The sequence below is a fragment of the Typopeltis vanoorti genome, chromosome 9 (genome assembly GCF_054136105.1).
Source record: "Typopeltis vanoorti isolate ZY-2024b chromosome 9, IOZ_Tvanoo_1.0, whole genome shotgun sequence".
Lineage (NCBI taxonomy): Eukaryota > Metazoa > Arthropoda > Arachnida > Uropygi > Thelyphonidae > Typopeltis > Typopeltis vanoorti.
In genome coordinates, this window is record NC_143557.1 from 24,920,807 (window position 1) to 24,935,241 (window position 14,435).

The following is a 14,435-nucleotide window of genomic DNA, read 5'->3' on the forward strand; positions in this document are numbered from 1 at the left end:
TAACTCGATAATTGATAGAGATCCAGAAGAGGATCAAGGTAGGTGGGTTTATTACGTGAACGCAGCGGCTAGCGCCCCTCCCCCAACTTTCCTTCAGTCAATCCAGTGATTACATATTTGCGTTTGCTAATGTATTGAACGTATCGTGAATATGATGGCATTGATAAATATCTATGTGTGTGTATGTGTGATAGACAATCGCGACCATGTTGAGATCGATATTTCATTATTATTATTATTATTATTATTTTCTTTCTTTATTTTACGCTCCAAAATTATGAGACCAGTGTACTTATGTCTTAATTGTGTGCGCTCTCTGTCCAGTTTGTTGGATGCAAAACTTGAGTTTATTTCCAAGAAGGAAACTTTCCATATGAATCTAATTTTGCAAAGCCTTATAAAGATTTATCGTTTGTATTTTTACTCAGTAAATTAAAAAGACAACACTATCAGAGATCATAGTGCAACACTAGTTTGCCATTGGCTTATCCGTAATCTATATGTTCACTTATGATTTTAATGTTCCATCCTGTTGAGATGAAATATGGCCTAGTCACCAGAACAAATTTTGAATAGGTGAATTTCACTTCTATCAAGATGGTCCATATCCATATTACAATACTGTATATCGTTAGCGGTAGGTGCACTTTACGGTCGTCCAGTTCAGTTCGTTGATTTCCGAGGACTACGGAAAATGACTGCCGACCACATAACTGTTTCTACACTGGCATGCAACTACCCTGGAATTTCTTTCTGAAGATGCAGTCTTTCTTGAAATCATCTTAACAAATAGAAGGTTGTTTTGAAATTTCTTCCAAGAAATCCGTTAAAGAAAGATTCGTGGAATATATTACGTGAATGTGCAAATGAATTTTCAGTGCCATTTACTTGTTTAACTAAAGTCTGAGCTCTAGTGAGGTCCCTGGGGAGTAGAAGGAATAAAATATTTTATTTGCATAAAGGAGCTCTAAGATACTGCGGTAGAAAATTGCAGACCAGGCACCATTTCGGGAGTGGTGGTAAAATTATCGGAAAAGCTGGTTAAAAACAGAATCTAGGAATGGGTGGATAAGCATATGATACTCGGGGGGGGGGGCATGGTTTTGTTTAAGGTCGGTCTTGCCTTAGTAATTTATTAACTTTTTTTATATATAATAGAGTGACAGCTGAGTTGGGCAAACGGAATGGCTACACAGTAATACTGCTGGATTTTGCTAGATACCCCATGGAATACTGTTATGCAAATTAGAACAAATGAGGATGGATATTATACTGGTGATGTAGATAGCAGAAAGTAATGTATGGAGGAACAGAGTCCAGGATGGAGCAGGTGACCAGTGATGTGCCACAAGGCTCTGTGCTGGAATTATTATTGTTTATTTTGACATAAATTATTATTATTACAAGACACCTCCAGGGAGTCCAAAATTATATATAGAAATGACGTTGTTTGCTGAGGATGCAAAGTTGGGTAATAATTAATCAAGCTGACGTAAGATTGCTTGCAGGATGATTTCAATACACTGGCAGTATGTGCAAAAGATAACAGATGTTCAATGTCGAAAAGTATGAATTATGCATTTTGGAATTGAAAGATTACAAGCTGTGTACCACACTGATGGAATTGTACTCCAAGAGACTTGGGGTGGGAGGGCTGATGGAAAGAGTTGAAGTTCAGAGGACACATTGATAATTGCTTGATTATTGAAGAACACATTAACATGCAGAGATAAAGAAGTTATTATTTCTCTTTATAAGGCGTTGATATATCCACATCTGGATTACTGTGCTCAGGTCCTGGATTCCTTGGAGATGAAGTGGTAGAAAATATTCAGAGGTGGATTACTAAGTTGTTGAGTGGTGTAATGTATGCTCCCTATATTGATAGATTGAGAGTTGTGAGTTACAGAAGTTGGTTGATAGGCAGAGAAGATGGGGATATGAGAGAAACATTTAAGTTACTAAAAGGTTTTTATAGGATTGATGCAGTGGGCTAGTGGTGGAAGAACAAGGTCATCCCTGAAAATTAAGTAAGAGTGTGGTCAAACAAGGGTGTGAGGACTAGATTTTTTGTTTGGGGGAGTGACACAACTGAAACAGGCAATAAATGGAATGCGTTGCCTGTTTCAGTTGTGAGTGCTTTGTCTGTAAATGAGTTCAAAAAGAGGTATGATAGATATTGTGTGGATGGTTTCGGTCTCCCGCGATAAGCCTGCTGATTCCATGGAGATGCCAGTATAATAATAACTAGCACACAAAACGCTTTCTCGAGGATTCGCCATTTCATTCATATCAGCGTTTTCATCCCAGTGACCTCCACTCTAAGTTATATCGCTATTCCTGCATGGTACAAAAATTTTGGAGTTCTTCAAATGGTGGTTTTATGGGATTTCTGCATACCATTTTTAATCTCGTTATTATTTTTTATATTTTAATAAATTTCTAAAACCACGCTGATATTTGTATTCAAAGTGCATTTGGGGAAAGTAACATTATACTGAGACTACACTTCGATATCTTGGGATTTAACCCTCCCCCATCCCCAGATTCTCAGCTGATAAACTTTTGAGAGGAGCTTGCCAAATGTTTGGGATATTTTTTAAAGGACACAAAGTAAGGAAGAGAACAAGAATAGGAAATTACCCATGAAACTTTGAAAGTGTAAAGAATAAGGATTAGTTGTTTAGTTATTGGACAGGTATGGTCTTAACATGCAGTCCTTCAAGTTGGAGTCCTGCATTACAGGTTTACTTGATAGGCAACTTTCTCTTCAAGATTTCAATAATCTGCAGCTCTACTACAGATTTCCAGCTTTTCAGCCTCTACATGACGTTTCAACATTTTCTAAGTCTTCAGATGTAGGTTCCAATCTATTAGAATGCCCTCGAACCAGTACTCTGCATGTTCGTAGGCCGATTTTTCTGTTTGCGAATTGAAAATTCCCAATTATCTGGCAGGAAAAATAAATAAATAAATTTATTTATTTATTTACTAAGGAATCTTGAAGAGAAAATTGCCTGTCAAGTAAATCCATCATTCCATCGTGCACGAAGGTTTGATGATAACTTTGAATAATTTCAAGATTTATTGACACTTGACAGACCAGTGTTCTGGTCTGTCAAGTGTGTGACGCGTAATCATTGCTTCTGTTGCTATTATATTTTTTCTGATTTTGCAGTTATTTACGATAAGACAAGAAAAAAAATTATCTAATGCCATCCTGGCTGGCCGAGTGGTTAGTGTATCCGCTCTCCAGTCGAAAAGGCTGCGGATTCGAATCTCTCCGTGGGCAGTGATGATTGTCTATGGAAATACTAGTGGTGGTGGTCGGCGGTAGATGGCGTTGGTGTAGTTGCGGTCATTTGGTGGAAACAGAGCTGTAGGGCAGGTGTCCACCATCGATGAGTCTTTGGGACTCCTTGGAGGTGTTTATTAATAATACTGATTGAATGCCTTTTTATATTCTTCGATGAGGAAAGAATAAGATTTAACACCCGCATTGAATGAAACTTGAAGTTTCAAACTATTGAATCACTAATATTTACATTTTTTTTTTTTTTTTTTTTTGAATACTAGATATACTGTTTTCAATTTGTTGTGAAATGTTTTCATGTAACAAGATTTAAACTGCCATATTTTTAATTAAGTCTTTCGTTATAGTATATTTTAAATAAACTAAACTTGTTCGCGTGCTTGTCCTCCAAGAAAATATGCATTATAAAGCAGTTGATTTATTACATTGCTTTCGTCGGGAGGTCTGGAAGAAACTGTTGATAGGAAACTAGTAATGGGATATTGTGGTGTACTGCCATGATATCTAGGTTGCAAAACCGTCCTTGCAGATATACTCCAGAAAATTATGATACGTTTCTAAGATCGAGTAATTAGCATTTATAGCAAAGCGACGCTATTATATTATAATGTAGCACAGTCAGTACAACGCAGTTCCGTAGCTGTTAATTTTACCATTTTACATTCGATCGAAAATAGATCGAGCACACTGTTTTCATTTTAATGCTATGAAACGTTTCTGTTTGCTATAATACTAGGCCATCATAAGAAAGACTGTTGATCCTCTCCCGGAAACTCAACTTTACAATATATCTCAGAAAACTCGATTGCTAAACTATTTCAGACAACAATGACTAGAGTTTAGGATCACGGGGATAGTGAGAGTTGTCTGTATTATTCTCTCTCTTTGATAGCCATGAGTTCAGCTGTGTGGAGGAGACCTGTCTCTCCTTATGATTTCCAAAAGTTTGCTGTAAAAGAGCTCTGCTTACTCCCATTGGCGAATGAAAACTCGCTTAGAGTATTTACGTATTTTTATTTTCTTTAATTTGTTATACATACAGATATTTTCCTTAAATTTAAAATGAGTGCATTTCCGTTTGTTTGTGAGGGGGGGGGGGGGTGTAAATCAAACAATAAGATAAGAGTGCAAAACATGTTATGAGTGAAAAAGACTACTTGTGCTCGTATAAGTGTACAGCTAGTTATAGCAGTATTAATGAACACTTCAACAGCTCAGGTTACATAAGTTACCTTGTACGAGATAAAATTAAATATGTATACAATATATGCAAGCATGACTGTCCTTATCAGAATTTAAAGGTTTCTTATACATACACACACATTTCTTTCATAACATAACGTGAAGAACTTTGCACGAACATTTTGTAAAGAAAGATAAAAGTAATAGAATTGTGTCATGTGATCGTATGTTTTTCTCCCATTCGAAGAGCTATTATCTGAAGGTCAAGGTTAAGAAGAAATGTTACATAGATCGTATTATCTTTGATGTTCATAACTTGACTGGCCAATAGATATTTTATATGGTCTGGAACTGTGACCTCTCCTACTTGTTAATTTAACGTGGGAAATAGGTAAAATATTTCATTAAAAACAATATTCTGATGATATTGAGTTTGTATTAAATGAACGTGGCGTTTAAAAGTTGGATTTTTTTTTATCCTCAAGATTTGTTTAACTGATAAATTAATTGTTTAATTGTTAAGTTAAATGAAAAAACAAAAACAAAACTGTTTCTCAGATGAGTGACGTATTATATTTTGCCTGTCAGTGAGGTGACCGATTTGTCGTCGATTCTGCAGGAGAATAAGCCAAAGAAAAACCCGAATGGGTGACGTGAGGGGAAACACCCCCCCCCCCATGTTACTGATTTACCTGCTTTTAATTGAAGAACTCATAAAATTTATCTCTCGACTTTTGATTAGAACCAAATTCTTTCGGACCGAAGGACAAATATGCATCTTCTCCTGCATTGAGCAGAAAAAAAATTATAGCCTAATTAGCATTTCTGGTGTGGTGTCTTGGTAAAGTTGGTCGAACAGCAAATCAGGAGTGAATGAACAGTGATACACAACTTTAAGAGAGACATCTTGACTTTGTTAAGGAGGGACTTCCGCGTAGTGATTGATTCTCTGGCCCGACTCGGGCAAACGAAGTAGCGCTCGGTCCTCCCGAGCACTACCTCGTTCGCCTTGCCTTCACAGTGGGCGTGATTCCCGAGAGCTATAGGATATTCCCACCTTATGTGACCGCTAATCATAAGTAGTATAGAAATAGAAGACACGACACAACGTTAAAAAAAATAATTGGCATTTTATAAGCCACAGTTGTGTTGAATGTGGAATTTACTTTTTCGCATTAAGCTTGAGCTTATTGCGATTAAGATATTTCAGTGGAGGAATCTGTTCATTCCTCCCTTTCCCGCTAGTCTAGCTTTTTTGCATTTGGTTCCCAATATGTTACTAATCTAACCAGCGACGCGCTCAGGATATAATCTTGGGGGTAGGGGCGAGTTGACTAGACGATTTGAGAATAGACACTACGCATTGCATACGATCTATGACTGAACATCTGCAGTGATCGCCAATACATGATACCCGTGATCTCCTCTGGCTCGGCTCGGGCAAACGAAGTAGCGATCGGTCCTCCCGAGCACTACCTCGTTCGCCTTGCGTTCACAGCTGGCGTGATTCCCCCCGCCCCTCCTTAGCTACGCCTCTGCTTTCAGGGTCATCAAAACAAGTCCTTTTCCAGATTACAAATATTGATAGAGAGATGTCTGACTGTACTCATTCCAGTTCCTCTTGAAGAGGAATTTAAGTTGTTTTTATACAATAACACACAGAATAATATATTGTTCCTCTCGAAGTGGCTAATAGTGTCTTTTTTGAGGGAATAAAATAAAAATAGGGGGACACATGCCTTCTAGGTGCAGATACTTTTTTTTTTTTCTTTTTGTTCACAACCGCAAAAGTTTGGAAATCTATAAACGTTAATGCTAGATGTAGGATAATTAACATCAGAGATAAGACCAAATGTTTTTTTTTTCATTTCTCCAATAAACTGGGTGATGGCCTTGCTGTGTTATTTACAGAACCAAATTCATCTATCCACCTAAATATTTTCATAAGCATTCGTGCTAATATGAGGATTCTAATTTGCAGCTGCTTAGTAAAAAAACAACAACAACGACCATCTCCATTTGGGTCCTCAAGTTTAGTTGTTTCAATCAGGAAAAGGATTGAGTCGACCAAGGCCGTGATTTTGATTGGAATTATGGCAGAAAAACTCTGAGGCAAGTACATTGTGTGTCTGATATTTTCCCGTTAATGTTTGGCCTCTTTGCTGAAAAACGTGACTTCCTGGTAGGGAAAACTATCATCTCAGTATGAAATTGTCTAGCTGATTTTCAGTTGAGAACCCGTAACGAAGGTTCTCATAGTACTACATAGGTTTTATAACAGAAGGAAATTGTTTCACTCTCTTCACATCTGTTTAGAGGCATTCATTATGGACCACCTATCTCATATCTGTGAAACGCATGCCAGCTGATTTGTTTGTTCTGCATAGAGAAGATCCATAATTTCTAAAAAGGAAAGAAATTGAGATACTTTTTCTGTTGTTTTAGAAACGGCGTTTATAAAAAAAAAAGTTTCATGGTCACAGTTCTTACAGAGCAAAGTTTTCTGGATGGGCTGTGAAATCCTCAGTTTTGCACAAGTGGTAAATGCAAAAGTTAACACTTGGAAGGGTTTCCGCTGTTCGTCCTAGCACACACAAAGTTTCAAGTTTTCCATTACTTGAAAGATCAAACAAGAAATATGCCCACTTTCAGCATATGGAACATAGCGTTAATATTGTTAGTAGTAGTAGTAATATTTTACTAAAAGTGGGATAAATGGACTCTTCATGTACATATCAATTTATATAAGAAAATTTATTGTGTTATCGTAATGTAAATTGTATTCTGTAATAACAGCATAGTGATAACAATATTATTATCTGACACCTCCAGGGAGTCTAAAGACTCATCGAGGGAGGGCACCTACTCTACAACTCTCTGTCTCCACCACTCAGAATCCACCAACTACAACAATGCTCTCTACCGTCAACCATTAGTATTTTCACAATCATCCATGCCCACGGTGGGATTCGAACCCTCAGCCTTTTGCTGGAGAACGGATACGCTAACCACTCGGCCAACCAGGCCAGCATACAATATAATATTTATTATTCTCATTCACTCAAAGAAGAACGAATAAAATAAGATTAACTATTACTCTTATTATAAAATTTTTATTTCTAATGGAAAAGAAAGTAAAACAATTACTATTAGAACAAGCAATTTTCCAAATACTTAGAGTAACCTCAACAGAAGATGTTCATGTTATCTCATAATACTCAAATTCTGTTTTTCATGAAATATCAACTTTTATCAATCGGGTAAGCATGCTACAATTGAAAACTAAGTTATTTCACCAAATAATAATAAAAACAATAATAAATAAATAAAAATAAACAAAAATAAATAATAATAATGACATTAATATTTTTTTCCCCACCGCTAGAGTACTGATGACGGGGAAAAAACTATTAAATTTTTAAAAATTAGTAAAACTATTAAATTTTTATAGCACCGCGCGGTTAGCCTAGTGGCTTTGCGCTTCGCAACCATATGCCTGGGGAAGGAGTGACCCAGGTTCGATTCCCGTTGTAGACGTGAGGAATTTGAGGATCTTCCTCAGGCATAGCCAAGTTAGCCGGTCTTGGGCGTGGTCAGTAGGGTTTTTTCCGCCAGTTTATCTGGCGTTTTTCATCCCGCAAGCAGGCAAACCGGCCTCGTGAACATACGCCTCTACAGTCAAAAAAAATACCCCCCCCCCCCCAGCGGCAGACCAGGCGACGGGTCGGTTGGGAGTAGTACTAACAAGAAGTCGTATCTAAGTAACACGCGGACCCTGCATAGGAAGCGGGAATAACGCGTAGAAGAAGAAGATTAAATTTTTATAGCAGTGTGTGTGCCACAGATTAGAAATTTTCAAAGTAGCACTAATAATATGTTTTATTACAAAACAGCAAAGTAAAAAAAATGTCATGACATATTCAAAAGGGAAAAATAAGATTCAGAAGTGCAGAAAAATTATTTTATGCATTTCAGCTTCCTTTCTTCATTTTTTTAAGATCAGAAACTAATATAACCTTCATATCTAATGTTCATGACATAAGACTTTTTACGTACGAACAATAACAGGTAATGTATTAGTAAAAATTACAATTTTAGATTATCGCTATTCCCCAAACAACTTATTACTGAATACTGAGACTCAGAAAGAATAGAAAGTAGGTTGGAATAATCAAATAGCAAAGAAATAGTATGGACATAGAATAATTATTTCAATTCATTTCTCGACGACTAAAATGTAGTTGTAGATTTCTAATACTGAAATGTGAAGTACACACTGCGAAAAGTATGAAATACGAAAGAATAAAAAAGTAGATATTTATAATTCAGTTACTATGGGCAGTCGTGGCGGCAGGTAACTGGATAAAACGAACATAAAATTGAAACAATTCCGTATAGGAAATGTCTCAGATAATTTCATCATATATTTTATGGTTAAAAATAAAAAATATTAATGAAATCCTCGCTCTACAAATAACAACAACAATAATAGTCTGTTTCGTTTTCAATGTTTTTCAAGTCAAGAGGTCATGAAGGTTGCAACTACACTACAATTAAGTTCGATAGATTCAACAATATTATTATTGCCTTATTTTTTTTCTCGTGTGGGAGAAAAACGGTAAAATGCTACTCTTGTAATTATATCAGATGTTCTGTTGGCAAAAATAACAAGAAAATAATCATGTGCACTTTCCTTTCAAAACACAAAGAAAGAACATTGTAACTTCACCTAATGAAAAAGAAAATACTATGTATTTCCCCCCCCCCTTACTATTATTATGTTTTTTTTTTCCTTGTAGTACAAAGAAGAAATCACTGCACATTTTAAAAAGACAATTTCCTCTAGTTTAGATACATGGCATTGTTGAAATAATTATACTTTTGCTACTGTTTTACACTAAAATGTATGAGCATGTTCCCTAACTGATTTTTGCGTTTGTAACAATTGTCTTGGGAACGATTTTGAAAATAAATTCTCTAAAATGTCTGCAGGTTGAATAGGTGTATAACCCTCACACGTGTACGCTTTTTTTTTTTTTTTAAGAATTCAAATCCTTTTTTTTCTCCCAAGATTAATGTATAATTTTTCGATAATAAAAATGAAACTGTGGAAATTATAAATTAAGAAAGAATTATTTTAACATAAATACTGTATCAGCCTGTAAAAGAAATATCAGTATTTCGGTTTTGGATGTCTGATAATCAGGGGCGTCGCCAGATTAGATCGCGCCCTGAGGCAAACAATTAAACATTGCCTCTGATGGATTATAAGACAAAAATATAAGAAAAATCTCCAGTTACTATTTTGTTTTTATTACAAGAGTTATTAATAAATGTAATTAATAAATTACATTTATAAATGCAAAACGATTACATAATAATATTAATTAAATGTTTGCTCTATGGGGATATCGCAAAATAAAACTGCTTATAAGCTCTTCTAAATTTAAATGATAAACTATGTCCGCCTCTATCGATATAGTTGCTAGACCAACCAATCTTTCTTGGGTCATTGCTGTTCGCTGATAATTTTTAACCAGTTTAAGCTTGGAAAAACTTCTTTCCGCATTTGCTACGTTAACAGTTCACAGCGCCTACTGCAATATGGCTAAACGAGCGCCTTGGGTTGATTATCAACAGTGCCGTCGACAGGGAGAGGCAGCCTGCCTAAGGGCTTAATAATCAACAATTGAAAACAAATAAAACATTGCTGATGTATTCTGCACTTTCGTGTGACTTCTGGAGAAGGGTTCTCTTTTCTTTCTCAATAGCAGCAAGAGTAATGTAAGCCTTTAGCCTTTCCCCAAGCCAAGCAGATTATTATCGAGTATTTTTAAACGTAAATTATTTCAGAAATAGCAACCAGCAGAAGCAGTAATATTTAGAATTTTTTTTTTAAGAAAAATAAAAAAAATGAACTTTCTTTTTTGTGTCATAAATAAAAACAGTTTTTATATGGTAAAATATAGCATAATGTTTCTAAAACTTAGAATAATTTCAGCAGATGGCTGCTTTTAGATTGCAAAGAAATAGTTCGGAATTACCTCGAGAAATACCTCGAGCCCTGCCCACCTCGGGAAAAGTGCAAGTACGCCCCTGATTATTGCTTTATTTCTTTTGTTAAAACGGCAAAAGATTTTGAATGCTGTTTGTGAAAATTTTCAAACCAGTGGAAATTAGGCAGAGTAAATAGTTATGTAATTCATTTCCAGTAGATGAGGAGGGGAGGGGATGCAGTTGAAAAGTTTAAAAATTAGCATAAAATTTAATCAGTCCGTATAGTCTATTATAGTAATGTGCATCCTACAGAAAAAAAAAAAAAAAAAAAACATTTGTTCCAATTTTAAGCACAAGACGAAGGCGCAAAAGTCCCTGATATACCCTGAAATATTATTGGATATAAATTTTTGATATTAAAAGAGTCTCACAATCGGAAACCGAGTAATCAGTAGCGTAGCTAGGCGGTCCACCCCGGGTGCCACTTTTTTTGGGATGTTCACGTGAGACAATTTTATTTTTCTTTTGTTACTTAATTAATAATTAGTTTAAATATAACAAAATATTTGTTACATTTCTCTATCATACTATTATTCAAATTCTTAAAAATAAAACAATAAAACGCATGGCACGGCGATTGCTTTAATATAATTGCTCATACCACGGCACCGCACAGTACACATTTGCGAAAACGTTTTTTTCCCCCTTCTTTTCTTTCTTCTAATTTCTCATATAACTAAGGCCATCGACAGGATTTTAGGGCCTGTCGATGTAATAATATTTCTGCGGAGCCCCTATTATATTATACGTCATTCTGACTTTTTGGTGTTTATTGAGAGGGACGGCAAGCTCAGGGACCGTCCATTGCGGCAAAAGCTCTAGCTACGCCACTGCAAGTAATGCAATTTAACATAATTTATTGTTCACACACACATATATAAATATAAATCGTTTCTAAAACTGAAGTGTGATAATCCATGTAATGGTATTTTGCAAGGAAAGAAAGCGAAAGGTCACATTTATTTCAATAAATGTTATTAAAAATGACAAATATTTAACATGATAATTTTCAGTGCAAACAAACATTTGAAAATTGTGTGAAAAAAAATTGTTTCTATATTGTGAGTAAATTGAAAGAACATAAATTGTCTTGTTCCATTGCACTGACTTGAACTTCTCCCTGTTTGTTTTTAGTTTCTGTACTTAGCATCTCTTGAGGCCTGTATATAGTCTTTTTTTTTGTTCTCTGTGTTTATTAAAATTTATAAACTGGTGTTTTAGATACTAATCATTACTTATGTCAGATTCACTTTACATAGCTTTCTGAACATTCATATATGATTGGCATCATTGCTCAGGTGGCATGTGAAATTTAGAAAAATGTTTTATAATTCAAATAAAATTTTTATGTGTTTTTAACTTGTGATTTCTGCTATTCTAATTCACTACAGAAAAAGAAATATGTAAAAAATAATGGAAACCAATTATAAACTGATGCATATTCCAAAAATTTGAAAAACACAACTTAAATTGACTACCAATTTTGGAATACAGTCAAAGAGCTCTTACTTTTGTGATTTAGCCTGTGATGGTCCCCCCATGACTTATTATGTATTTACATTATTTATTATTTACAGATTTTTACATGTGTGCATAGTGTTCACTGAGTTAATGTGAATAACTGAAAATCATTATCTTTCACAGGGGCAGCTCATGCATAGGCACTGTGGAACTGCAGCACCCTCAATTTTTCTCGATATATAAATATATTTATTAATTTATTTATATTTGCTTGTAACATTTAATTTTATCATCAATAATCCTATACAATTCTCTTATTTTGTATAAAAAATAATAAAAATCCATCTTGTTGCGCTTAGGAGGAAGAAGGATATTAGTAGCACTGTTTACCACAGTGGCATATTGCTATGCGCAAGCATATGCACGTCATGCGGCACTGTCCGTCGTACAGTTATACTGTTGTCTATATGCAGTTTGTGCCAGTAGTAGAGTGTTCATAGTGCTTATCATGTTTACTCCGTCTCTTTAAATATTTGGACATTATAATTAAAGATGTAACATTTGTTATAGTTTTATCGAATGTACATCGATAAAACTATTAGTATAGTGTTCATAGTGCTTATCATGTTTACTCTGTATCTTTAAATGTTTGGACATTATAATTAAAGACATAACATTTGTTATAGTTTTTATTTTAGAACATTATTGGGGTTATGATATAATGGATTTTATTTTTAAATAATTTTGATTATTAATATTTATATTTTATTATTAATAATTATACAGTTTATACTAAACTGTATAATTTTATTGATAATAAACAATATTGTTTCATGTTTAATTTTTTTACAATTTTTTACCATAATTTTGATATTTTATCCAAACACGTATAACACTGTACTTACAGTGTGTATGTATATTTTGAAAGTTGCAGCACCCCCACATTTTCAAGCCATGAGCCACCACTGATCTTTCAGTTGTTCATGTTAGCCTAAAACAACTAACTATAATCTGGGATGCAGTTAGAGTTTTGAATAATTATTAAACTTTGTCAAAAATTTAATTGAAATGATAGCAGTTAACATATTTCTTTCAAAAATAAATATATATGTTCCTTAAATGTAAAAATTTTTAGATTTATTGGATGGATGTCTTCAGTCAAGTTTTGAAACAATGATGAAACATCTTTGATTAGTGTACACCTCCCATACAAATTAATGTATGTGAGGCACACACTAATTTTATAATATGCACTAATCTTATAGTTCGATTCTATGCTTTAGGACATCTTATTCGATAAAATAATGGAATTTAATCAAACATTGGATAATAATGATCCTGAACTATTTAAGATCATCCAAAAGGAGAAAAACAGACAAGTCAGATGTGTGGAGATGATTGCTTCAGAAAATTTTACCAGTAGAGCTGTTCTCCATGCCTTAAGTACATGTTTGCATAATAAATATTCAGAAGGATATCCAGGAGTGAGGTAATGATTTGAGTTTATGTAAACTGAAATTTTGTAATTTTTTATTAAATATGCACCCCCCCCCCCACCTATCCCCATTATCTGGATGTTTATAAGTTCACATAGCTAACATTATTATTATTACAACATATTCGATAGAATCAAATGACTCACTTTGGGAAATTCATCTCGACTGTCACTTTTGTTATGCTATACCTTAAACATGTTCACAGTCTTTGCACCCCTGACACTTTTTGGTGATGCAATTTTGGAGTGCATCACCAAAAAAAAGCATATTCATTATGCTTCTAGTTAGCACATTTTATGCAGGTTTCAGGGATGGCCTCTTGTTCTTAATACTTCCATTCTGAAGAATTCCTCCAATACCTATCTAGTAAGCTCTTCTCAAAATATATGTCTCAGCTATATACTGTAACTCCTTTTACTCATATTTCTATTAGAACCCTGTGATTTACATCCCTCAATCTATCTGCATAACCTGCATTCCATATCACCCTTTCTAGAACTTCCATATTAGGTCCTCCTCCTCCTGAAGGGCTAAAGCATATCTAGTAACTCTCTCCATTTCTGCATTATTGGGGCGGGGGGAATCTGCACATCTTTCCCCAAACCATTCCGACTGTCATTTATATATGGTTGAACAGCAGTGGAGTAAGTATGGAGCTCTGTGGTTTCTGAATATGTTACTCTTCTCCTTTCAAATATTGCTCACTTAATCGGTCTCTCTCTCTCAACTAGTGGTCTCAACAAGTCTCTCGCCTTGCATAAGTTATTAAAATGTGTGGGGGAAATTTTAGCATTTAGATTTAATGTTCTAAATGCCACAAGTTTACTCACTTCTAATTCCACAGCTCTTTCCTCCTTGCTTTGAATTTACTGCATAGTTCATTATCTCTTGCACTAGTTACATGATTACTAGCTTCTTCCAACAAA

At 34.8% G+C, this 14,435-nt stretch overlaps 1 protein-coding gene across 1 annotated transcript in view; it reads left to right on the top strand.

The window, feature by feature from the left end:
• Window positions 1–14,435, top strand: part of Shmt (serine hydroxymethyl transferase) — a 103,058-nt gene that overhangs the window by 26,117 nt on the left and 62,506 nt on the right. Inside the window, exon 2 of the mRNA XM_090397325.1 lies at window positions 13,297–13,502. Coding sequence (XP_090253451.1) covers window positions 13,318–13,502 — 185 coding nt within the window. The 5' untranslated portion in view covers window positions 13,297–13,317. The remainder of the gene's footprint in view (window positions 1–13,296; window positions 13,503–14,435) is intronic.